We start from the raw sequence: 26,383 nt of genomic DNA, 5'->3' as shown, positions 1-26,383 counted from the left end.
ATGCCGATTCAACGACCATATATATGAGATTACATATATTAATAGTATTTTTTTTTTTTTGAAAAATCTTTAAATTTTTTTTGATATATAAATAAATATTTTATACATTTTAAATGAATTAAAATACTTATGGTAGTATTATATTCATATTAGGTTACATTTTGTTTATGATGATTCATCTGTTTGAAGTCAAACTAATAAATATGTGAAATATTGATACGTCCACTAATATTCAATTCCTAAGCTTAAAATAAACGATTTTATAATTTGAAAAGAAAATTTAAAAATATAATTTGAAGTTGACGTGGAGGGATCTTCAATGTCAAATTGGAATTAAATCAAATTCCAAAGGGCAAAAATGACATTTTACAAGCTCTTTTCAATTTTAGGCTCTCTTAGCTTCATTATAACTGCCTTATATAATATAGAATAGGCCCATAGTCGTAGGCTTATGTACTGTGGTACTGCTCCCTATGCCATTCACGAGCATTTCCACTATTTTAGAGAGAGAATTTAGAGAGAGAGAGAGAGAGAGAGAGAGAGAGAGAGAGAGAGAGAGAGAGTGAGTGATCTTCCATTCACAAAGCAGCAGGTTGAGAAGGAAGATGTGCGAGTCTATATAAGGCGTTGAGAGATAATTCAACTGATCTCTTTCAGGCAAGTGTCTGTTCATGAGGATGGGGAGAACACCGTGCTGTGAGAAGGAAGGGCTGAGAAGAGGCCGCTGGACGGCGGTGGAAGACAATAAACTGAGGAAGTATATCGAAGCGAACGGAGAAGGTTCGTGGAGATTGTTGCCGAAGAATGCTGGTGAGATTGATTTCGATTTGATATTTGTTTTTTTTTCTTCCATATTTCTAGCTTAGGACAATGCTTAGTGGATATGGTATGATACTAAAACGAGAAAACAACTTTTCAGATCGAGNTGAACATTTAGGACTGTTGAGATGTGGAAAGAGTTGCAGGTTGCGATGGATTAATTACTTGAGAGCGGATTTGAAGAGAGGGAATATCACTCAACAAGAAGATGAAACTATTCTCAAATTGCACACGACTTTCGGCAATCGGTTCGTTTCTCTCTCCTTTTTTTTTTTCTTCTCACAATTAAGATTGATTGCGAGGAAGCATTGCAGTTTTCAAACATATTTTTACACCTTGATTTCAAACATAGTTTTCCACTTTAATTTCTAACATAGTTTTACTCCTCGATAATAAAGTTTAATCGGAGTATATAATCTCAAATAAACGCAATTTGTATGAGTAAATCACCATTTGAAGCTTCACAACTGACCTCGTGTTTTGTTATTCTCTTCTTCTGCTTGATCATCACAATCATTTTATAGCACATTTGAAATTTTAATTTATTTATTTATTTTTGTATTCTCTTCTTTTGTGATTTTATTTCTTTTCCTCTTGTAATTTTCATTTTAAGCTCCACAATTGACTCCTGCTGTGCTGTTCTTGTCTACATCATTCTTTTCCTCATCCTCATAATGATTTTCTGTTTGGCACGTTCGAACTTTTATTTTTATTTTATTTTTTCTCCTTTTCTGATTTTCTCGCCTTTTTCTTTTTCCTTTTAATTTCATTTGATGCTTCTCCAACTGACTTCGGCTTTGTGTTCTTGTCCACATCGTTCTCTTCTTGATCATCACAATCCTTTTTTCGTCTTTTCTTTTCCTTTTAATTTCATTTGATGCTTCTCCTCGTGACTTCGGCTCTGTGTTCTAGTCCACGTCGTTCTCTTCTTGATCATCACGATCCTTTTTTTCATCTTTTTTTTTTTTCCTTTTAATTTCATTTGATGCTTATCCAACTGACTTCGGCTTTGTGTTCTTGTCCGCATCGTTCTCTTGTTGATCATCACAATCCTTTTTTCGTATATTTTTTTTCCTTTTAATTTCATTTGAAGCTTCTCCAACTGACTTCGGCTTTGTGTTCTTGTCCACATCGTTCTCTTGTTGATCATCACAATCCTTTTTTCGTCCTTTTTTTTCCTTTTAATTTCATTTGATGCTTCTCCAACTGACTTCGCTTTTTATTCTTGTCCACATCGTTCTCTTCTTGATCATCACAATCCTTTTCTTTGAGCACATTTGAACTTTTTATTTATTACTTTTTTCTTTATCATTGTGATTTCATAATATTTTTATGTATACTAAATCCAGATTAATGACTAACACATATAGTATTGAAGAATTCTAGTCAAAATTAACAACAGAAAAGAAAAGGAAATAGACAAAAAAGAAAAATGTTAAGAACACGGAATGTTAATTTTGTTATTGGTTTAAATGAAATTATTCTTTCTAAAAATAAGCTTTTGCTTGATAATTTTGTTTCTGTGTTGGAATACTATTTTGTTTGTAACTTGAGTTATTTGAGGCTCTAGGCTTTCAAGTGTTTGAAATTTAGTTTTTATTCTTTTGATAAGTCTTAAAATTAGTGTCTAGCATTTTTTTTATAATTAATTTTTATTTTAATAAAATTTTAAAATGAATATATTTTAGGTATCCACCACAACTTATTAGTTATTATAATGAAATTATTCTCTCTAAAAAAAAAAAAGGAGTTTTTGCCTGTTAATTTTTGTTTTCTATTGGTCAGAATACTATTTTGCTTCGTAACTTGTTTTTATTTTAATTTATAGTTTTTCTTGAAATTTACTTCTTATTCATTTAGTAAATCTTCATATTAATATATATTATTAATTTTTTTTATTTTTATAAATTTAGATTTTCTGTGCTTCTTTTCTGAACTTTTGAAATATATTTCAATATCTNTCTATAAATTTAGATTTTCTGTGCTTCTTTTCTGAACTTTTGAAANCTTTTTTCTTTATCATTGTGATTTCATAATATTTTTATGTATACTAAATCCAGATTAATGACTAACACATATAGTATTGAAGAATTCTAGTCAAAATTAACAACAGAAAAGAAAAGGAAATAGACAAAAAAGAAAAATGTTAAGAACACGGAATGTTAATTTTGTTATTGGTTTAAATGAAATTATTCTTTCTAAAAATAAGCTTTTGCTTGATAATTTTGTTTCTGTGTTGGAATACTATTTTGTTTGTAACTTGAGTTATTTGAGGCTCTAGGCTTTCAAGTGTTTGAAATTTAGTTTTTATTCTTTTGATAAGTCTTAAAATTAGTGTCTAGCATTTTTTTTATAATTAATTTTTATTTTAATAAAATTTTAAAATGAATATATTTTAGGTATCCACCACAACTTATTAGTTATTATAATGAAATTATTCTCTCTAAAAAAAAAAAAGGAGTTTTTGCCTGTTAATTTTTGTTTTCTATTGGTCAGAATACTATTTTGCTTCGTAACTTGTTTTTATTTTAATTTATAGTTTTTCTTGAAATTTACTTCTTATTCATTTAGTAAATCTTCATATTAATATATATTATTAATTTTTTTTATTCTATAAATTTAGATTTTCTGTGCTTCTTTTCTGAACTTTTGAAATATATTTCAATATCTCTTTCGTTGAAAAGAGATTATTATTATTATTAATAATATTATTTTGCTGAATTTAATAAAAAAAAATTAACTTGAAACTTATTTAGAATATATTAATTTTAAGGTTTTTAANGGAAATAGACAAAAAAGAAAAATGTTAAGAACACGGAATGTTAATTTTGTTATTGGTTTAAATGAAATTATTCTTTCTAAAAATAAGCTTTTGCTTGATAATTTTGTTTCTGTGTTGGAATACTATTTTGTTTGTAACTTGAGTTATTTGAGGCTCTAGGCTTTCAAGTGTTTGAAATTTAGTTTTTATTCTTTTGATAAGTCTTAAAATTAGTGTCTAGCATTTTTTTTATAATTAATTTTTATTTTAATAAAATTTTAAAATGAATATATTTTAGGTATCCACCACAACTTATTAGTTATTATAATGAAATTATTCTCTCTAAAAAAAAAAAAGGAGTTTTTGCCTGTTAATTTTTGTTTTCTATTGGTCAGAATACTATTTTGCTTCGTAACTTGTTTTTATTTTAATTTATAGTTTTTCTTGAAATTTACTTCTTATTCATTTAGTAAATCTTCATATTAATATATATTATTAATTTTTTTTATTCTATAAATTTAGATTTTCTGTGCTTCTTTTCTGAACTTTTGAAATATATTTCAATATCTCTTTCGTTGAAAAGAGATTATTATTATTATTAATAATATTATTTTGCTGAATTTAATAAAAAAAAATTAACTTGAAACTTATTTAGAATATATTAATTTTAAGGTTTTTAAAAAATGGAATAAGTTTGGCTATTTAAAAGTGACTAAAATGAGAAGATTGTCTCGGTATAATTGGAGATACGTTACACTTTGATAATAATTGTCTGAAATATTAACAAAGATAATAAAATAATTATTTTAAAGAGGCACGACCACGCGTAACGCACTGTCCATGTAGTGCCATTTCAATTCCCCTTTTCTGTTGTCCTCACGGGACTGACGTTGGAAAGGACACATCGCTTTCATTCTCTTTCCACTGACGTGTCTTATCATTCTCCTTTAAATAAACAAAAGCGTCATTACAGGTTTTTAATTTTAATTTTCTCTTTTAATAATTGTTGGTTTTTTAGTATTATTTCAATTTTCCGAGTTTTTATATTTTAATTTAAAATTTTCTATTTTAGTAATTATTGGTTGTTTTAGTATTATTTCAATCTTCCACGTGCATAGTTCATTCATGGAAGCCAGCCCATTAAACCATAGTGGCCCCTTGTTTTAGTTAGATGAGTAAATGATCTAGAAATCTTAGTATTAAATGTAAGTTACCACACTGCCATTTATTTTACTTTATTTTATTTTAATTCATTTTGGCCATACTGCATAGTATTAAATGCAAGTTACCATACCGCATAGTGGCCCCTTGATTTAGTTAGTTATTATTATTCACCGTTATAATATATTATCACATAGTGATGATGATTGGTGTTTCAGTTACATGGCGAAACCTAGAAGGTACCCTTCATTACTATTTATTTCTCTTCTAATTTTTAGATTTTAAAATTTTAATTTATAACATAACTATTTATTTCTCTTCTAATTTTTAGATTTTTAAAATTAAATTTATAAAATACTATTTTCTCGGTGTTTATGTATGTATGGTAGTCTGTTTGTAGTGGAAAGGAGTATTCATAGTTTTATCAACTTGGGAATAATTATTACACACTAACAATTATTAAACTAAAAATTATTCTTTAATTGCATATTAACATCAAATTAACATTAGAGGTCATATTTCGAGTGTTTTCAGAAATTATTGAATGCTAATTATTAGTAAACTGGTGTGACTATGCGTAAATTGATAGACGTATGTGTAGGTATCTCGGCAGCTAATTTTTTTTAGGACTATCGAAAATGAATACAATATTTGGAGCACCATCTTGAATCTGTCGTTTTCTATGTNTATGTGTAGGTATCTCGGCAGCTAATTTTTTTTAGGACTATCGAAAATGATTACAATATTTGGAGCACCATCTTGAATCTGTCGTTTTCTATGTTTTGCCTTATTTCGAATCAAACAAACTTTTTCTCAAACTTTATTGCGTTTTTTTCCTTTGGTTTGTCATTTTATAAAAAAAAAATTTCATAGTACGTTTTTCTTGGCTTACACATTTTTTTGAAAGTAGGGGGGTTGTTAATTCAATAATATCANCGTTTTTCTTGGCTCACATTTTTTTGAAAGTAGGGGGGTTGTTAATTCAATAATATCATTGTTTGCATTTTAAAAATGTTCTCTCCCAAAGTTCTCTCATCTCATTACTGCCCAACTTTTCTTTCCCTAGAATAAAATTCCCTCTACTGCTTTTCCCCTCCAACTTTTTGAATAATAAAAACCCTCAAACTTTTCTCCCTATATCTACCTTCTCTACTTATATAATGTAGTCTATATGATTTGAAAAAAAAGTATTAAATTTAGTTCATACAGGTTAGAATCTCTGTTTAATAAAGCATCATAAATTTGGTTTTGCAATATACTCTCTATTAGTAGTTTCTAGCATCCAAGTAAGAAAACGCTTTAAAAAATCATAAGGATTAAGTTCTAACTTTCTCCAAACCATAATCAAATTTGTAATTTACCCATTATTTTAAAATTAGAAGACATACCCTTGCCCCTTATTTCCAATACCAATTTCCAATTATGTATTGTTCTTGTAGGTGGTCTCTTATTGCTGGACATTTACCCGGGCGAACAGATAACGAAATAAAAAACTACTGGAATTCTCGTTTGAGTAAGAAAATTTACAGTCCCACCGGCAAAAAAGATGCTCCTGAAAGCGCCGATCTTTCAAAGAGAAGCACCCCAGGCCGACCAAAAAAATCAGCCATACTAAAAAAGAACAAGAAACAAACTACCCCACGTGAAAGTTCCCAATCTAATTCCATAGCAAAAGTAGGACTTCTCGACGCAGGAAGCACATCTCGATTGGAAGGTGCGGAGAAGGAACCAAGTAAAAGCGATGAGGAGGAAAAGAAAGAAACCAGTAACGCAGCTATGATGGATCCAAAAGTAGAGGAAAAGGAAACTTGGGAACTGGGATCAAATGAATTGATCGATGAAACAATAAAAGGTATCGACGAGAGAGAAAATAGTGTTTGGAGTTCAAATATAGAGAGCGAGGAGTTGTACTATTCTTCTGCGTGGGCTTCATCAATCAATTCCAATTTCAACAGCGAATGGCTCAATTGGAACTGGGAAGATGACGGGGGGGTCTTAGGTCAGAATTTCAAAGAACCATCATCTTGGTTTTATTGGGCGAATACCAATGGGAAAGGAGAAGAATGTCTTTGAAATGTTGCCCAATATTTTTATTCCTATAGGTAATCTCTCTAAAATTTACTGTAATAAGGCCAGTGACTAATGCTAGTAGATTATAATTCATCTAAAACTTGAAGCCGAAGAAAAAGAAAAAAGCCCATTCTCAATAATTTTTCAGGCCTACGATATCTCCCCCTCCCTAACTAAAAAGACACCAAAAAAAAGACTATTAAATGACGCCTAAGGGTTCAGGATAGGGTCCTGTGCTCTACAATCCTATTGTGCGTGTGTTGTTAAAGAGTTTTTTTTTTGTAAGTGACTTAGCGAAATTCACATTCGAGCACAATAATGACAATATAATAATTTGAATTCCAAACAAGAAACATTTCAAGATACGATTAAATTTAGGGGCCGAAAGAATACCTGGAAAATATGGTTGGATGGCTTCTTTTAAGGAATGGCGATATCACCAAGCACTTCTTCAACTAAAGAATCAAGAATTTGAGATTCGAGTTCGACTCCGATTGTGAAAGCGTCAACTTCAAAGTCCAACCATCTTCCATGCCAGCAACTCATGTCGTTGTCAACTAATTCATCCACCATGCAATCCCCCATTCCGCTCCACTCTGAAATCTCCTTCCAAATCTCTTTGCCTAACTGTTCCTTTCTTCCCAATACTCCCAATCCTTTTCCCCACATTTTATACCCTCCGCCTACGTACTGTCTACATCTCAAGTCCAAACATTCACAAACGCAATCAAATAATGCCTTCCGTCTAACCCTTTGCTCCGATCCTTTGTTTTGATTCTCTAATATATTGAATAGATAAGGGTTTATGACTTCATGGGAGCGTCCCAATACATAATCGTTGAACATCAACTCCACATCACAGAGTATGTCCTTTATGTATTCTAGTTCCCACACGGTACGTCCTGTAGTACATTTCGAGATTGATGAACTGAACTTACTTGTTGGAGCTTCGTTGGTTAAGGATGATGCAGAATCAAGCAACTCTGTATCGGGTTCAATAACATCTTGGCCTTGGATTGATGAACAAAACTTGTTTCCTGTTAAATTGAAAGACAGTTTAGTCATGTCATATGCATTGCGCAACAAGGAGTAATTTCTGCTTAGTACGACAAAATCATCTACCTTCTCTGCTGTTACTATCTGATGAGTCACAGCTTTCAGATGAAAACGAATGTTCAAGAATCGAGACGGGACTCAGATGTCGAACTTTGAGCAACATCTCAGCATCAGCATCAGCATCAATACTATTACTGCTACATTCTTCAATCCTATGAACTAACTGAAAAAACGATGTTGGGAATACACATATGTTCTCAATCATGTAAAGGAAATTTTAAGTAAGACCCATCGAAGCACTAAAATGGACAATGCAGGTAATACAACATGTTGTGATGCAGAAAAAAAAAAAATGCAGAAAAATGCATGAAAAATTCAAAAAGTTGAGGGCAAAGTTCACATACCGGGAATTCTTGCTTTAATCCTTGTAACGAAGAATCAGTAGAAGAATAATCAAAACTATATAGACCAGATTGCTTGCTGCAAACCGAACTTTGCTGGATCGTCTCATTCAACTTTGTGGACAACATATCGAGCGTATCAAGAGAGGGTGAAAGATGATCAGAAGTCGATAAACAAGAACTCTCAGATCCTCTAGTGATAGATTCGATGCTAGGGGAGGAGGACTCAACCTTATCAATTAGTTCTCTTAACTTCTGCTCTAAAAGTGCACTCAAGGCATTTTCTCCAATTATATTGCACTCTATTGAGGATGACTTCAAACTGTCTGATCCATGCGGCCCTCTAAGTTTTGATTCAATGTGACCATAGGTATCAGATCCAGGCACCTTCCTTGTAAGTGGGGCAGTAAATGTAAAAGAAACAATGTCTGTCCCCTTTTTTCTGCAATCTTGAGCCAAACTACTAGAAGAACTGTCGGCAATATTGTTTGAATTTGAATGAATTGACATCTGGATTTTGTCAGTTAACATATCATCCCTGGCTTGTTTCTTATCAAAGCGTTGATCCTTATCGATTGACCGTTTCTTCCTAGGAAGATTTTTTGCATTAGAATGCAAGTCTACCTTTTCCCTGTCGGAGATTTCCAAGCCTGTCTTTCTGGCACCAGCTTTTGAACCGACGACAACTCTTCCTGCATTTCTTCGATGTCTAAAAGAAAGATTTTCACTAAGTAATTTCTTTCCCTCAGTGTTGGAAATTGGTTTCTTTGATGGTAATTTTACCCTGTCAACATGGCAGTTTTGTCTCTGGTTATTCTGCTTGAGAGGATGGTTATTAGAAGCATTGCAGACAGAGGATTGTACGTGCAGATTTTTCTGAGAGCTTGTCTGTGTCTTTAAGGGCTGGCTTGACTTCCCCCCCTCATTCTGTTGTTTCTGGCCAGTAAAATTTCTATGGCTATGGGTATTCACATTTTCTCTTCTTTGTACATTAACTTTTGCTTGTATTGCAAGTGATATGGATTTTCCTTTGTTCTTGGAGGAACTATATTCCACATCAGGTAAAACCTTGAATGATGATGAATCTTGAGATCCATCCCAGCTTTTGTTCATAGACTGTCCCTTCAAAAGCCTGGAGGCATTTGATTCCAAAGGCTTTCTAGAAGTTTCAAGAAACCTGGCTGATTTATGAGAGGACTCTGCTTTCTCTTTTAATTCTTTGGCCTTCAAGCTAACTGAAGAGGACCTAACTAGAGGCATTTTTTGTGATATATCTATTTTTTCTTTTGGAGCTTGCAACTTCAAGGGTGCTGCTGAAGAAGATCCAATCGATGAAATTTTACTTTTGGTAGTAGCTGGAGGTACAGAATCTATTATTCTTGCAGCAGCTTCCATTATGTGAGCAGCATTCTTAGTCGGAATGAAAGCAGGACTCTTAATAGGGGACAGAAGCTTATGGTGAGTAATTGGAATTGATTTGGCTGATTTAGGAGGAAGAATTTCTGTTTGGAACTTTTCTATCGGCCTGCTAAGAATCTTCTGAGGCTTTGTTTCTGAAGGTTTCCTAGACGGAGCAGCTGCACGGTCATCAACCTGATCAAGCAAATTACCAGAGAACATGATTGGGCAGTCATGACGGTAATTGAAACTTCCCCTATCGCTGGGAGCTTCTTGAAGAGATTGAGTATCAAATGATGGGGTAAAGTAGGTATCTGAAAAATGGGATGACGGTAAGGAATCCAATCCCATAAGCCTAGCAACTACCCCAGGGACCTTAACTCCGCATCCTTCATCCTCCGTCACAGATGAAGAACAACTATAATCACTGCTTCCTTTAATACTTCGCCCTGTTCCACATTCATCCAAACCTATCTGGAAATATTTACAAGAATCAATCATAAATCCAGACAGATGGAAAAGAAATGGATGTACAAATGTTGTTCCACTCACCAGATGAGCCTGTGTCAAGGGCGAGTTTCCAGCACTTCTATTCCCTTGTTTAGAACGCTCTGTGGAGAGAAGCAAAAATGTAGTTCAAAGACAACATAATACATACAACAGTGTGATAACACAAGCACGAGATGAAAAGGCTTCCTGCATAATTTACAGTTGAAAAAATGATATCGTACCTTGTACATCCGGCTTGCTGGAGAACAATCTCTTTCGAGATTTAGCAGTCCAATCAAACAAGTGGAAAAATCCACCACCATAACTTCCTCCATTTTTCGAACCGTCTTTCTCAACTCCCATTTTCTTTTATGAAAACAGAGGTCAATTCAGCACATTTGGGGAAAAGAAACTAGATAGGGCATAGTATACACGGTTCAGTCCACCGATCCATCTGCATTTACAAGCAGTTTATTTCTCAATGATTTAGCAGATGAAAATTTGCAATTTAGTCCATCAACTGTCAAAATTGAACTGAATCGAGAATTTCATTAGGCTAAGCTTTTCAAATAATCCACGAACAAATGGACGAAAACAAAGTCAAAGATGAGACAAATCGGGAGTTTAAGGTGCCTCGTTTTTCTTGATATATGGTTGTTATGATGGAATATAAAGCATCGATTGATGCAGACGTAATGATAAGTGTAACATCTCAACTTAACCACAATATGCACTAATTCTAAATCCGAAATTGACGGAACTGACATAGACTTCGTCTCACTACATTTTTCAAAGGAATTAAAGCGTTCGTAAAACTAAAATGAAAACGAAGGAACGCAGAGAACGAATAGAAAGCCACCGACAGAACTCAAGGTAAAGTAAACAACAAAACGAGAGACTTGTCGAATAAGCCTTCTAAATTCGGTTTCCTGTTTACAAAATTAACCTACGATAGAGCGGAATCGAAGAAATCAAACAATGAGATCCTAGAATCCAAAAATTAATCAAGAAGATTTCGAAGCCAAACCTAAAAATAAAGTGCAAGATCAGCGAAGCATTGCGCTCATCTTCTGGCTGATATCTCTTTCTTTCTCCTAGAAATGCTTGTTGTCTATTGCATTCGTCGATGTATACGCAATGATAACATCTCATCTAAACCACAAACTCTCAGATTCTCAATCCTATTTGATGGAACTAACATCGATCGATCATTTTAAACTTCCTATACCTACAACTTCCAAAGAAACTAAACAGTCCAAACAGTTTAAACACAAAAGAAGGAACGCAGAGAACAAACAGGAAGTTAACATCGATTCAACAAACTCAAGGTAAACAACGAACAAGTGTATCAATCGACTAAACCTTCTAGTTTCCTAATTGTATTCACCGACTTACACCAAAATAGAGCAGAATTACATAAATCAAACAATGAGAATCTACAGTCCAAACAGTTTAAATAGAAAAGAAGGAACGCAGACAACAAACAGGAAGTTAACATCGATTCAACTCAACAAACTCAAGGTAAACAACGAACAAGTGAATCAATCGACTAAACCTTCTAGTTTCTTAATTTTGTTCACAGACTTACACCAAAATAGAGCAGAATTACATAAATCAAACAATGAGAATCTACAGTCCAAAAATTAAACAAGAAGATTTCAGAACCAAACCTTAGAAAGAAATCGTGAAATCAGTAAACCGTTGCGCTCTTCTTCAAGCTGTATCGTTTTCTTTCTCCTAGAAATGCACCTCAATCGATTACGATCACAGAGATTTCGTAAAAGGATAAAATGGAGACTAATCGGCCACAGTCTCGAGAGCGAGAGATGGAGAGAGAGAGAGAGAGAGAGAGAGAGAATTGGCTATGGCTCTCTTAATTGTTACTACAGACTCACAGAGGAAGTGGGTCTGCGAAGTAATGAGTTGGATAAAATGAGAACGTTATTATTTGTTTTTGTTTTTTTTTTTCTTGAAGGAATTTCAAAAACTAAATTTATTTTTTAAAAAAAAAATATAAATTCAAAAGTTTTTATTTATTTATTTATTTTTAAAGAATCGAAAGAGTTTTGTAACGTCTGTTTAGACCGTAGAGAGAGAGATTACAGATTTCAAATTCAAAACGCTGGAATCCATTCATTGGTGATCAATGGCAATGATAAAATCACCGCCTCAACCGGATAACGGTCGCTACGATTAGTGACGTGGCAGTTCATGAATGCTTTAATGCCTAAGCCCAACCCCAAAATAGCTACGTGTCACATGAAGAACTAGAAAGCACACAAATTTTCGTGCCTCAAAGTGAAAACAAATACTTTTCTCTGCTTTAGCATCCTTTACTTTTGCTTGGCATCGCAAAATGCGAAAGTAAATCGATATTATTGTACAAATAAATTCAAAAAGAAAAATTCATATAAAATCTTAGATTTCACTTTCTAAATAATGATTAATTTTAACATAAAGCCAAACTTAATTAATTTAAATTATTTTATTAAATAATATAATTAATAAACTAATAACAAAAATTGCTTTAAAATTTTGAAAAAGGAAAAAAAAGATAAATATTGAGATTCCTGACCCCACAAATTCATTTCAATTTTCTAATTAAAAATTATTACATTTAAAAAAAATAAATAACTAATTATAATTTTTGTTGGTCCATCTATTCTTTATACCAACTAACCTTTTAGTAGGTAAGCCGTTATCAAATAACAAAAATCATCCGTAAGGCCAAACGTCAGTTTTCATTGAAAACAATTTCAGCCCAAATATTTTTAGCAATATAGAAACTTAGATTTAGGTGAAGATAAATTTAATAAGGTATATATTAAATCTTNATCTTTCGAATTAATATTTAATTGATATTGTTAGATCTAACCCACTCTCCAATGGTATATATTGTCTTTGAGTATAAGCTCTCATGCTTGAGCTCCCCCAAAATACCTCACGAACGAGTATTCTTTGATTATAATCTCTTTTGATTATAAATTTTCCAATAGAGAGTATTCTTTGATTATAAATTCATGATTATTCCCTAAATTAACCGATGTGGGACTTTCCCCTTGAACAAAGTACGCCTCCCCTTAATCGAGGCCGACTCCTTTGGAGTCTTAGTCATTGCTGACTGCCTTCGAAAAGGCTTGACTTCTTTTTCTTTTGGAGTCTTTTATTCAGGATTTACCAATCTATTGACACGACTAAGTTCAAGGCCTCCCCTTTTAATCCTCGACTCCTTCGGAGTCTTAGTCATTGCTGACTCCCCTTCGGAGTCTTAGTCATTGCTGACTCCCCTTTTAATCCTCGACTCCGAAGCTGACTCCCCTTTTAATCCTCGACTCCTTCGGAGTCTTAGTCATTGCTGACTGCCTTCGAAGAGGCTTGACTCCTTTTTCTTTTGGAGTCATTTATTTGACATTTGAGGATTTACCAATCTATTGGCACAACTCATGACTCTAATACCATGTTAGATGAACACGACTCTCCACAATGGTATGAAATTGTCCACTTTGAGCATAAGCTCTCGTGGTTTTGTTTTGAGCTTCCCAAAAGACCTTATACCAATGAAGAGAGCATGACGAGACTTTCATCATCCAACCAATATAAACTAATGTTGGTCCGCTAAATTAGTATTTAATTGATAAGTTTATTATTTAAAAAAAAATGATTAATGCTTATGAGTAAGACAAAGCTTGGATGGCATTATTGGAATTAATTTTGTAAATAAATGAAGAGTATATGCAGACAATAGTAGAGGCTAAAGTTCTATCTGTTGCTAAGGTCGTGTTTAGATCCTCCTTTTTAGCCTCAGATTTTTGCATTTAAATAACTTGGAGGCTTCTCTACACAATGGGTCACGGATTTCTTTTGACCATATTATAATATAAATATTTACGACTTTATTAGCATCGGTTCGAAATAGTTCGATTTCGAAATAGCTCAATATTTAAGTCTGTAAAGTTGAAAGTTTTAAATTGTTAATCTAATTATGACTAAATTATTATTTTTTTTTTTTTTAACTAATTTACACGAGAATAAGAAATTAAGAAGGAAAGAAAGTAAATAAATTTTGAAATAAATTGATGAAATATCAACGACGAAGAAGGTCACCACACTTGATTTTTACCCACCGAATCCCACTCCTAATCGACGCCTTGAATTTGCTTTCTACAGCGTAAGCCTTATACTTCGCTATCCTTTTTTGCCTTTTCACCTCCGATTCATCGGAGCCGCCTTTGGAAAACGTCGAACCACCGTGTAAATGGCTGTGTCTATTTCCCGCCGCCGTCTGGGCGGCCGGAAACTGCTGTTGATTCTCAGTGTCTATATACGTATCTGACCGACACGGTGATTTTAACTGACCTCCTCTCTCTCTGTTCCCTCTGGCTGCCATTGGAAGCTCGCGAGAGAAGGAAAATCAAATTGAGGTTATTTGAAAATTGGTTTTTTGATAAGGGAAACCCTTCAAATTCGGCTAATATTTTGGGCACTCTTAACGATTTGGTCATAATAAAATCACAGAAATTATAGGGCCAAGTTTTAACTAATAAAAGCTTAATTCAGTACCTAAAAATATCCTTATATGTATATTCATTTTGGGCTTAAGCCCAACAACTTTCTTTTAAAATAATAACCTTCCAATTTGAGATTAACTTTTACTTACCTTAAATACAAGATTAACTGTGGGGGTAAAATGTATCCAAATGTCATTTTATGATATGTTTTATTTGTCACATCTTTATTATTATAGTTTGGTTAATTTTGATCTTATTATAATTTTTAATTTAAATATTGAATTAAAAAATGAAGATATTTTTTTTAACGGGAAAAAAAACGTAGGAAGTGATGGACAGGGCCCTTCACTTATGGATGTTGAATGACTGCTCATGAATAGTGTTTTCAAGCGCACTATGTGAACAGTACCAACATTTACCTTATGACAACAAATATCTATATTTATATTTTATTTTCTTAAAAAAAAAAAAAAAAAAACTCGAAGTAGAAACACGATAGCATATTGCGCTTTAAAAAACGAAATTTTTTGTTCCCATCTTTATTAGGTTAGGCTCGTAGAGAATGCGAACTTATAAACTCATGTTTTGAGACCCGATTTTAAAACGGTTTTAAAACATGCTTATTAGGGAGAGGTTTTCACACCCTCCTAAGAAATGCTCATGCCAGTAGGACGTGTTACATATAGCCATCAACTTAATAAATTTAATATCTTAGAATCCACCGTGACTCATATACAGCTCAAGCTAACTACTAGTAGATATTGTCTGTTTTGACCCATTACATATTATTGTCAGCTTCACGATTTTAAAACATGTCTTTTAGATATTGTCTGTTATGACCGACCTGTTACGTATATCCGGCGGGGATGGACGGGTAAGTTGTGAGAAAATTTGTATTCCTTAAACCAAACACTTTCTCCCTCCCATTTTTCCATTTGACACAATTCTTCAACGAAGAAAATTGCTCAAATATATTAAAAAAAAAAAGAAGAAAAAAAGAAAAGGAAAACATTTCTCAACTTAACAGAAGATCCTTGAGGATGGCGCGAGACTGAGGTGGAGATCAACGCCATTTTCACCATTCACTTCACCACCACCACCACCAGCAGCAGACGGCGGAGCACCACCAGATCTGGACCAGATGACGGTGGCGGAGGGCGGCGGCGTGGAAGTGAAAAAACGAGGGTGTTTATTGGGATCGAAACGGAGTTGTTTGGCGAGCTGGCGCTCGCGCTTGTGGGCGTTCTGGTGGCCGCCGAGAGCTTGAGAATTGGCGAACTCACGGCCACAGAATTGGCACTCGAATCGCTTATCGTCCTTGTTGAGGTTCGCGCATGGCGCACCCATGGTGGCTTGATCACTAGCCGTCACTGAAAAACCAAACAGCTTCATCTCACTTAATTTGTAGCGATCAAATATTGTGAAATGGTTTCTTTTCATTGGTGGACCATGTATTTATAGACACATACAACAACTTGGACCCCTTCAATCCTCGTGTGCCTCTTTTAATTGTTTCTCCAATAAAATATTAATTAAATAAATGCCTTCAAAAAATTACATTTTTATTATATTTTAATTTAAAGTATGACTCACTAAATTAAACATTAGTCCACCAAAATGTCAAAGTTTGGACTAAATAAATTAAAATGTTACAATTATTAATAAGTAATTATTTCTTGTCTTCAAGTAATAATATTAATAATAATTATAAATAATTAATCCTAAATATTTGTGCTTAATATATTCAATATTTTTGAATATCAATAAATTATGAGAGACTTTTATTTATTTATTTTAAATATAGAGACATTCCTTCTATGGGTGTGAAAGTTTCTCCCTAGTAGACGCGCTTTCAAATCTTGGGAGGAATTCTGAAAGGGAAATCTCAAAGAGAACAATATCTACTAGCCGTGAGCTTGGGCTGGGCTCTTACAAATGGTATCAAAGCTAGACACCAAGCAGTGTGCCACGAGGACATTGAGCTCCCAAGAAAAGTGGATTGTGAGATCTTACGAATATAATATTTTATTGAAAAAAAAAAATAAAGACGTAAGGTGTAATTTGATTGGTTGCATAGGTACTTGGAGTAAGAAAGCCAAAATTCCATTTAGTATTTTAGAGGATGTCCTTTCAAGGCAAGCAACATCAATTTATAAAATCACACACTTTAATTTATCATGTGTTGTCCAATGGTTTCGTGTTCTATTTTGAGAGGGGTCTCCCCATACCAAAACTTTTACTTACTAAATTCTTTCCATCATCATCTTCTTTATAGCTTCTACGTCTTTACTCATATTTCAACCATATCCATTTCTCCAATTACCTGCATCCTACTTTTTTTATTTATTTTTTATTTTTTATTTTTTATTTATAAAATAATAATAATAATAAATCATTAAAATGGAGCCTCATAAATACTCATTTTTAATTTAAGAAAAATTAATATAAAAAGTGTTTTTTCTTAAATTCAACAATTATGTGAGTAAATGATCGACTCTTAATTTTGAAGAAAGAAATATATGTCTTAGCTATGGGTCTGAGCAAAATAATGTCGACCACAAACATATAAAAGAATGTGGATAGGAATTTCAAATATATCAACTAAGTAACAATAATTTAGATGTAATAATTTTAGGGTATGCATCATAATAAAATGTGAAAGGAGGAGGAAAGTGGAAGGGTTAAATCAAAACGACAACGGACTAAAAGGAAAGCGATTGTCGGCTAGGCCGAGAGGTGGTTGGGCGATGGCATTGGCAATTGAAATGCGAGGGGCAAAGGCAAAGGCTTTGAGGTTTGGATGCCCCCTCCCCCTCCCCCTCCCCTCGTACGCCTCGACCACGACCTTGTCTCCCGCACCGCGATTTCACTGTATGCTCTCTAATTTCAATTCATTCATTCCCTTCTTCTCTTGTTTTTGTGGAATTTGGTACAACTTCAGCCAAACACCCACCTTTTCTTATGTGTTCTCTATACAAACCACATGCACATCTTATCTCCCTTCTCTCTCTATCTTTCTCTCTCTTAGTCGTGCGTCCCGATTTTCACACGTTCTGGAAAACTCAAGCCTCATATACCTTTTTTGCCCGATTCGTGACCTTTTCGGGCCTTAGGTGAGGTTTGTTTTCGCCAACCGAACATTGCTTATACGGAATCCAAACTTGTTCGACCACATACGTCGCTTCCACGTGCATGTTCAATCGTTTGTGACGCAATAACGTCGCATCTCATTGTCATCTCGATTCCCAATGGCATGACTCATGCATCGTGATGTTGTCCTATGTCTTGGGACACATCACCTATCTTGGCTTGCTCAGACACACCATTTTGAAACTGACCCATGTGTCTCATTTGGACATTTCGAGCATCCATTTATTTGAATTTTCTCGAAAATTAAAGTCGGTCGACCCTCGTCTCGTCATTGAGTGGAGGAATGTTTAGAAACTTCTTATTGAAATAAAAAGTAGTATTCGATCACCATTCAACCACACTATCCAAACAACAAAAATTTCTACCGTCCACTATTGAATGTTTATTTGTTTGAATAAAAAAAGAAGTTTCACTTATCTTGAGGAAATTTTCTATCAAGCTCTCGGAACTTTCCTTTGAGTTTTCTCAAAATGTCTCGTACCAATGAAGATAGTATTCTTCGCTTATAAACCTATGATCTTCCGCTAAATTAGCCAATGTGGAAGCTCCCTCCCAATAATCTTCAATACCTTCTTCATTCCTCACCCTATTCGGGCAGGTCCCTCTTCCGCTCTTCGTTCATCTCTCTTATTTAAGCACGTTCATGCGATCGAGGTTGTAAACCGAAGTTTGAACGTGGAAAGGAAGGTGGGTAATGATTACCACATGTAATGTTGGAAAGCAAAAATGAGGGGAAAGCTTTGAAATTGGAAGTTTTGGTGGAACATGGGTTCTGTTTTGGAGCAATATTGGTGGAAAATGCTTCATTTTTGTATATAGTAACCCCCATAAAATAAGGGAATTTAGTGCCAATAATCCAACCAGCCACTTTGTCTTGGAGCTTTGTGTTGTTGAAGCCCTTAAACACGACAAAACAAAACATGTCACACATTTCATATCCTTCTAACAAGACCATAGGATTAAGGATGCTTTTAAAGTTGTATGGTTTTAATTTTGTTCTTCAGATAAAGTTGTAAACCGAAGTTTGAACGTGGAAAGGAAGGTGGGTAATGATTACCACATGTAATGTTGGAAAGCAAAAATGAGGGGAAAGCTTTGAAATTGGAAGTTTTGGTGGAACATGGGTTCTGTTTTGGAGCAATATTGGTGGAAAATGCTTCATTTTTGTATATAGTAACCCCCATAAAATAAGGGAATTTAGTGCCAATAATCCAACCAGCCACTTTGTCTTGGAGCTTTGTGTTGTTGAAGCCCTTAAACACGACAAAACAAAACATGTCACACATTTCATATCCTTCTAACAAGACCATAGGATTAAGGATGCTTTTAAAGTTGTATGGTTTTAATTTTGTTCTTCAGATAAAGTTGAGAGAGAAAGAGAAGTTGAGTGGAATTGTGCATATGAGAGAGAGAGAGAAATTGAGTGGAATTGTGCATATGAAGCGGGTATTGTCCTATTTAAGCTTTTACTTTCCTGTTTTCCCCTCGAGGTTTCTAAAAAGCATCACTAGTAACATGTTTTCACACTCTTGTAAAGAATGTTTCGTTCCCTCTTCAACCAATGTGAGATCTCAAAATCCAAACTCTCTAAAGCTCAGCGTTCTTGCTAGCACTCGTTTCCCTCTCAATCGATATGAGATCTTTTCTCTCTAATTGATGTGAGATCTCAGTGGAACCGAGAGGGAGAGAGAGAGAGTACGAGTTGGGAGGTGAAAATGATGTGTTTTTTATTGAAGAAGAAAAAGATATTCATTCAAACTTTGCTAAAATATGGGCTTTATCACTATCACAATCACATCTTTATTGGTTCTTACCTAAGCAATACAAAGGTAGTTGTATTTGTTGATAACATATTGAATTATTGGTTAAATAAGTCTCCAAATTTTTTATTTTTATTTTTATTTTTATTTTTATTTTTATGAAATCTCAAACACATACTTATCATTTCTTTTTCAAAAAAAAAAAATAAATAAATAATAACTAATTTATTAAATACAAAATGGTCTAATAAAATATTAGACTATCAATTTTTTATTTTAAATTTATGAATCTTAAAAAAAAATAAAAATTCAGGGATTTAATATACATATTTTAATTAGAATTTTTTTTGGGACTAAAATTATATGAAAATTAAATTAATTGTGCCTCCCAAATCTAAAAATTAATTAATTAACATAGAAATAGATTGGCAACACAAACACATCAATAAGAAAAAAATGGTCCACTAATTTTATTACCATTAAAAGTGATTCACTATTATGCCCAAAGCCAAAGCCCCATGGCCCCTTCCCCTTTCCTTTACCAATTGTTTATTTCTTAGATGGCAAAGTCAAACACTCTCATTCATTCACTTTTATATTTGAATGGATATCTTGTAATACCAAATTTCTCTCCATAAAAAACACTTTTGGGTTGGCCAAATTAAAGGAAATAATAATTAATTTTCAAATTTTTGGACGGAGTTTGGTAGGGACGTCATATGATCAGACTTGAAATTTTTTATCCATTCGTTGTAAAAAATAGAACTTTTTCCCCGTTTTTTTTCGATTTTGCAAAAAAGTTTATAATTGATGACAACATAAAAATTTAGAATTAAGCAAATATAATGTTATTAATTGTATAATTTGTCAAAAAAAATTATTATTAATTTGTAAACATTTTTTTAAATATTGAGAGATGTATAGTTTTCTTTTTTAAATGATGCTGTAGTTTTTCACCTTAATTATTTGATATTTGACATATATTTATTAATTATATATTTAAATTATTATTGAATCCTGTTTAATAATTATTAAAACTTGGCATCCAGAAGGATTCAATGAACTATTAGAAATTAATAAATGTTTTTTTTTTTTGTAATAATCTTTTCTAGAAAATGATTGTGTAATATATAAAAACGTCCAAATGAGTGGATGTCGTGTAGCCAATAATAAAGGATTTTCAAGTTTCAATTTCCCTATCTCTCCATATATTTCTATTTTAATTATCTTATAAATTCTCAATTTTTCAAAACTTAAAATTTAAATTATTTAAACGAAAAATGTTCATTATACCATCGTCTCCGTCTAGACAGAGAATAGGTGAGAAAGTGGGAAACATTTTTTTTCCGGTTAAATAAATGAAGCCAAGGACGGATTATATTCTGTTTCCCGTCTCCGCCCTATTTAATATAAATATATTTTAAACATAAATAAAAAAAAAAAATAATAATAATAAATATTTTCAACACCTAGTATAAGATAAGATTTTGAAGTAGGCCTAGAGGGTTAAAAAGAACCGATGGCCGAATAACAACCCACTAAACAGTGGGCCAGCCGTATGCTATGGGCCTGCATCTCGAATCGTGTGGGCCCATGTATCTCTGGACACAAAACGTTAACTCAGCGTCTCATTTGGGGGTCATTATTTGAAAGTGAAAATTGGCTGAACAGTAAATTATAATTACTATTATTATTTGGAAGTTAAACAGTAAATTTTAAGCACCTAAAAGAAAAATTCTCTAGAGATGCTTCCAAAACTACGTAGAATGTTGAAGTAAAAGAACATGAAACACCAACCGTTTTCATAAATTTAATAAAACAAACCAAAAAGGATAGATTAATAATAAAAATACTATATTCACTCGATAACTCAAAACAAATACCAACTCCGAAGCAATTGCCAATAATAAAACAACAATGACGAATGACCTAATATGGTGAAGAAACAAAAAAAATATAACAGACTCGAGATGCCAAAATGAGAAGTAAAACAAAAGAACACCCAGCAGCTACCAGAGACCCATATCCCAACTAAGTACAAATCAAATGTGCTTATGGTGCAACCATAATACTGCTCAGTTGGGCACATCATTATTACACGGTACAACAATGCAGATGTTTTGTGAACACTGATGCTACTACAACGTCATCTCGCCAAAACGACCTACCTTTTGCCCGTTGATTGTCTTGGCTGTCGTCGTNAGACCAGACCGGACTAAAAACTCGACTTTAAGATGCCCAGATTGGACCCACATTGAACCCAATCGACCCCGACATCTAAGTTTGTGAGCCAACACATGTGTACGACGACTATCCCTTCATTACCAAAAGCCCTGCAAAAGTTGAGGTCAAATTGAAGTCGTCATTTCCACCTTCAGAAATTGATGCAAGTAAATATGAAAATGATGGAAACNATGCAAGTAATATGAAAATGATGGAAACCATACCATAAACTTCAAGCATTCAACTAAAGTTGAATCCACCAGAAGGAACTGGAAGCGCGTTTCCACCGAAGCGGAAGCCAGGTTGAGCCTCACCATCAGTAGCGGCCAAGGCCTCATCCTCTTCCTCCAACCAATATGTCTCGAGAATTTTGACAGCCTTTTCATAGATCTCATGGTTGTCATGACTCTGGAGATTTTCAATCTTTTCTAAACCCTCGGCATCGTCGATCATCTGTGCATATAGATTAACGTCTCCACTGGCACCCAAATTCTTTTCGGCTTCTCCGACCTTCAAAATGTTCTCTAACCCTTCTAAACAAACCGTAACAATCCTAGGATCTGGGCATACAAGAAGATCACATAATGGTTTGATGCACCCTTCAGTGACAAGGTACCTATACAGCAAGAAAGGAGGCATGGTCAATCAAAGAAGAAAACTCGAAGGTCAGGGAGAAAGAAGCTTGTAGTTCTAAAATGACTTACTTAATTTGATCATGAGCACCACCAGATGTTGCATTTGAAATTGCCCATGCAGCCTCTTTTTTTATGTCAAACTCAGCAGTTTGAAGCAAATTCACTAGCGGAGGTATTAACCCAGCATCAATGACAGCCTGCATTATGAACGAAACAAATCTTAGGATTAACTTTTAAGTTGGCACGAGTAATCCATAACCAAGCGGTAGAGACTTCAGTAATTGACAAATCCTATGTATCAGCCCAAACCCACCGCTAGCAGATATTGACCGCTTTGGCACGTTACGTTTCACCGTCAGCCTCACAGTTTTAAAAGTGTCTACTAGGGAGAGGTTTCCACACCCTAATAAGGAATATTTTGTTCCCCTTTTCAACCGATGTGGGATCTCACATCCTATGTTCAATTAGCACAGTTGCTGTTGCTGAATAAAAAAAAAAAAAAAATCGTCTCCTACCTGGATTTGTTCCTTGTTTCCAGCAGTAATGTTAGATATTGTCCAGCAAGCCTCTTTCTTGATGCTCTTTTTATGATTGTGAGTCATTAAGCTCAGAAGGCATGGAAGCGCACCATCACTAATGATACACTGATAAGAGAAACAATAAAACAAATGACGAAATCACATACAAATAAATAATCATAAACAAGGCCACGATCATTAGAGTGAGATAAAAATGACTCAAAATTTGCATTCTTGAAACGACTTAAAAATTGCAATAAGGGGTATAGAATCCTAATTCATACCTGAGTTTGAAGGTCATCTCCGGTCACGATATTCCCAACTGTCCGAAGAGCAGGAATGAGAACTGATGGTGAAGGATGTCTGAAGAAACACACAAATTTCCAAGGTAAGAAAAAATGAAAAGGGAGCATTTGTTAGACAGGTTAAACTCATATATACAAGATATAAGCTTACAATAGGAGCTGTACAAGTCGCCCGCACACCCCTGCCTCAATCACGGCTTGGATTTTATCGTTCGTGCCATCAGAAAGATAAGAGAGAGCCCAGCAGGCATCTGTCAGTACTTCTTCGTCATTCGAGTGAACTAAGCGCTCAAGTGCAGGAAGAGCTGGCTTTACCTGTACAAGAAACATTTAAATGTTAAACATAAGCAAGAGAAAATTTCTAAATCTCAAATTTAACCATAATTACAAAACGTAACCTGGTCAAATGGAGGCTGTGGCTTGCCCCGGCAAAAGTTCGAAAGTGTCCAAGTAGCATTTCGCAACATGGAAAGCTTAGCATGCTCATTCAGCTGCGAGAGAAGTGGAACCAAAGCTCCATGGCGGAGGACAAGATCACGGCAGGTAGGTGAATCTCCAGCAACATTGCCCAAAGCCCACACAGCCTACAAAATCATAAACCATGGCATTCAAGTTTCGAATTTCATCCAAAGCCAGCACACATATCATATAAAGGAACAAAAAGCTTGACTAAATTCTAAAATATACCTGCTCTCGAACATCATCACTAGGAGACGCGAGTAACTTAACAAAAATGGGAACTGCACCATGATCAATAACCACCTTTGTGTGCTCCGAGGTTCCAGACGCTATGTTCGTGAGAGCCCAAGCAGCTTCAAACTTCAAGCAACACATATATCCAAGTCGGTACAAAAAGAACAACTAATGTAAATTCAACCCAANATAAATTCAAACCAATAGTACAGTTTGCAAGAATGTGAACTAAAACCTGAAGTTGAGGGAAATCCTCCCTNGTAAATTCAACCCAATAGTACAGTTCAAGAATGTGAACTAAAACCTGAAGTTGAGGGAAATCCTCCCTCACAAGAAATTCTACAAAACGAGGAACAACTCCAGATTGAATCACTTCCTCAATGGGAGGGCTTCGTTCTGCAATCGACAATACAGTAATCAAAACAAGTTCAAATTTCACAGCAAAAGAAGACAAACAGTAAACAAACAGATTATACAACATAATGCACAAAAAAGTACCAATCGAAAGTAATTTCCGAAACTGAGTTGTTGCCTCCAGCTGAAGATTACTATTATCAGACCAGACCCCCGCAACCATAGACGGAAGGCTCTCTAACTGCAATCAAAGTAAAACTCAACTCTTCATAACCACAGCCGTAGGCCAAAAACCCCTAAATCGTAAAACCCCCAACATCCAAATCGATAACCCCTTAAAAAACGTTCACAAGATTCAAAGATCAGGTGCCAAAACCTCCAGAAAAAATCCATAGATCCGAGATCATTAAAAACAACACAATCGAAAGAATAAACAAGCACATAGAGATTGAAATCCAAGAAATCGAATGCGACAATACCTTCTTCTCGACAGTGGAAGTGTGGNGAAGCAATCGAATGCGACAATACCTTCTTCTCGACAGTGGAAGTGTGGACAGCAGAAGGAAACTGCTGTGCTTGAAGGCCTTCCCTACGCTTCTTCTGAAGGCTCTCTTCGCGTTTACTCTTCCTGATCTCCACCATATTATCTTCTCGCCGGCGACGGCCCTCTTCAGCATCGACAGAGACCTTATAACGGTTCCGACGAACCTCGGTTCTTGCAGTCGGTCTCAACGACATGGCTTCTTCTTCGACTAACTTCGGCTTGTTTCAAGGGCTCGATTCAAAAACCCTAGCAGAAATGGCAATTGCTGAAAGAAAATTCAAAAATGGTCGGGATCGCCGGAATGGAGAAAAACCCTAATTATGGTCGCGACGACAATAATTGAATATCCTAGAACCCAACCTTGGTTTGTTTTCAAAGTACAGGCGCTGTGGAATGGTTCAGAATTTTGACATATTTATATACATTTATTTATAATATTAAATAAAAATGTGGTTTTTCAAAACTGCCATTTAAATTATCATTGTTTCTATATTTCTGCTTTTAAATATTTTTTTCAATATTTTACCTTGCAGAAAATCTAAGGACTTGACTTCGCACGTGACAGACAGGGTAACTTACAAATTCATAAATTAATTAATTAATTAATTAATTTTTTTTTTTTTTTTTAATGTAGCTGTACCTATTTTTAAAAATTCGGACACGTGAAAAACACACTGAAAAGGCAGATAACAATGTATTTATTATTTATTTAAATTTGTTTTTTAAAAAAATATAAATTTAATTCGAAAACTGTTTTCCAAAATAACCATAATTTTAATTAGCCGAAATTAGATTAAGAAGTTTCATAATATTTGGTTAAAACAGTCTGTAGATAATATATCGGTAATAAAAATAATTTACTTTTTTTAATCAATAATTATCTTAACAAAAAAAGTTGTTTGGCGGGATAATTAATTATTTTAATTACTAAATACATTTTTTTTAACAAAATACAGAAATTAATCAATATCACTCCATTTTACAAATTAGTTTAATTTAGATTGTTTATTTTTTTTAATGTAATTTTATCTTCTTTAAAAAATAATAACAAAATAGAGAGTATTTTTATGGTATTATAAATTTAAATATAAAAAAAGAATACGGGTCCCGTTAAACCAGCTCCCCGTGAATTTGAGCTCACAAATTGGGCCTATTAAATCAGTTAACGGAGAATTGGGCTCAAAATGTGGGCTGCTAACCCATCTATTTTTGACATTTGGGCTCAAAACATGGGCCTATAAAACCAGATATCCTTTAAATGTGGGCCTTAGCCCCACGATTCATAATATGAGATTGTCAAAACAAATATCTGTGGACTTTGGGCTTAAATAGCTTAAGCTGCCATTAAAAACATGGCCTCATAAACGAGAAATTTAGGATTTGTATGTTTGAAGAAAAATACCAATTTATATTTTAGACTCTTTATGTAAAAATTATAAGTCCATTGTGGAACATTTTTTAAAGTTCATTAGTATGAAAGTTCATTAAGATTATTTTTTAAGTTATTAAATGTTAATTTAGCCATTTAGTTCATATAA

At 33.9% G+C, this 26,383-nt stretch overlaps 4 protein-coding genes across 5 annotated transcripts; 1 reads left to right on the top strand and 3 right to left on the bottom strand.

Annotated features, from left to right (window-relative positions):
• The first annotated feature begins 461 nt into the window (after positions 1-461).
• On the top strand, positions 462-6,919 carry LOC111778593 (transcription factor MYB111-like). The gene is made up of 3 exons (XM_023658508.1): positions 462-810; positions 938-1,067; positions 6,181-6,919. The coding sequence occupies exons 1-3, from the start codon at positions 672-674 to the stop codon at positions 6,812-6,814; spliced, it is 903 nt and encodes a 300-aa protein (XP_023514276.1). The 5' UTR covers positions 462-671; the 3' UTR covers positions 6,815-6,919.
• A 182-nt stretch (positions 6,920-7,101) lies between these two features.
• LOC111778592 lies at positions 7,102-12,028 on the bottom strand. Its single transcript, XM_023658507.1, has 6 exons — positions 11,826-12,028; positions 10,398-10,609; positions 10,219-10,277; positions 8,272-10,140; positions 7,934-8,090; positions 7,102-7,848 (listed from the first exon to the last, which is right to left on the bottom strand). Exons 2-6 carry the CDS (start codon positions 10,516-10,518, stop codon positions 7,232-7,234), a joined length of 2,823 nt encoding a protein of 940 aa, XP_023514275.1. The 5' UTR covers positions 10,519-10,609; positions 11,826-12,028; the 3' UTR covers positions 7,102-7,231.
• Positions 12,029-15,683: 3,655 nt separating this feature from the next.
• Positions 15,684-16,055, bottom strand: LOC111778699 (zinc finger protein 6-like). The gene has a single exon (XM_023658672.1). The coding sequence runs from the start codon at positions 16,053-16,055 to the stop codon at positions 15,684-15,686; it is 372 nt and encodes a 123-aa protein (XP_023514440.1).
• Positions 16,056-21,770: 5,715 nt separating this feature from the next.
• LOC111778907 (importin subunit alpha-1-like) lies at positions 21,771-25,250 on the bottom strand. Of its 2 annotated transcripts, none has more exons than XM_023658910.1 (11): positions 24,830-25,250; positions 24,446-24,542; positions 24,252-24,343; positions 23,942-24,073; positions 23,653-23,838; positions 23,406-23,569; positions 23,234-23,312; positions 22,947-23,075; positions 22,501-22,628; positions 22,021-22,412; positions 21,771-21,906 (listed from the first exon to the last, which is right to left on the bottom strand). In XM_023658910.1, the coding sequence occupies exons 1-10, from the start codon at positions 25,037-25,039 to the stop codon at positions 22,037-22,039; spliced, it is 1,593 nt and encodes a 530-aa protein (XP_023514678.1). In that variant the 5' UTR covers positions 25,040-25,250; the 3' UTR covers positions 21,771-21,906; positions 22,021-22,036. The 2 variants fall into 2 exon arrangements, with proteins under 2 accessions (XP_023514678.1, XP_023514679.1); XM_023658911.1 differs by lacking the exon at positions 24,830-25,250 and adding an exon at positions 24,781-24,799.
• Between the last annotated feature and the right edge of the window lie 1,133 nt (positions 25,251-26,383).

Source organism: Cucurbita pepo, chromosome LG17 (assembly GCF_002806865.2).
Source record: "Cucurbita pepo subsp. pepo cultivar mu-cu-16 chromosome LG17, ASM280686v2, whole genome shotgun sequence".
Classification (NCBI taxonomy): domain Eukaryota; kingdom Viridiplantae; phylum Streptophyta; class Magnoliopsida; order Cucurbitales; family Cucurbitaceae; genus Cucurbita; species Cucurbita pepo.
Note: the sequence above shows the minus strand (reverse complement) of the source record. Positions and strands in the feature narration are given on the sequence as shown.

Coding starts and splice junctions, on each gene's coding strand:
- LOC111778593 (XM_023658508.1), top strand. CDS start 672: ATGAGGATGGGGAGAACACCGTGCTGTGAGAAGGAAGGGCTGAGAAGA. Junction 1,068..6,180: donor CACACGACTTTCGGCAATCG/GTTCGTTTCTCT, acceptor TTGTTCTTGTAG/GTGGTCTCTTATTGCTGGAC.
- LOC111778592 (XM_023658507.1), bottom strand. CDS start 10,518: ATGGGAGTTGAGAAAGACGGTTCGAAAAATGGAGGAAGTTATGGTGGT. Junction 10,141..10,218: donor CCTTGACACAGGCTCATCTG/GTGAGTGGAACA, acceptor AAATATTTCCAG/ATAGGTTTGGATGAATGTGG. Junction 7,849..7,933: donor AGATAGTAACAGCAGAGAAG/GTAGATGATTTT, acceptor TCAATTTAACAG/GAAACAAGTTTTGTTCATCA.
- LOC111778699 (XM_023658672.1), bottom strand. CDS start 16,055: ATGAAGCTGTTTGGTTTTTCAGTGACGGCTAGTGATCAAGCCACCATG.
- LOC111778907 (XM_023658910.1), bottom strand. CDS start 25,039: ATGTCGTTGAGACCGACTGCAAGAACCGAGGTTCGTCGGAACCGTTAT. Junction 24,074..24,251: donor AGGATTTCCCTCAACTTCAG/GTTTTAGTTCAC, acceptor TGTTGCTTGAAG/TTTGAAGCTGCTTGGGCTCT. Junction 22,629..22,946: donor GAAACAAGGAACAAATCCAG/GTAGGAGACGAT, acceptor TTCATAATGCAG/GCTGTCATTGATGCTGGGTT.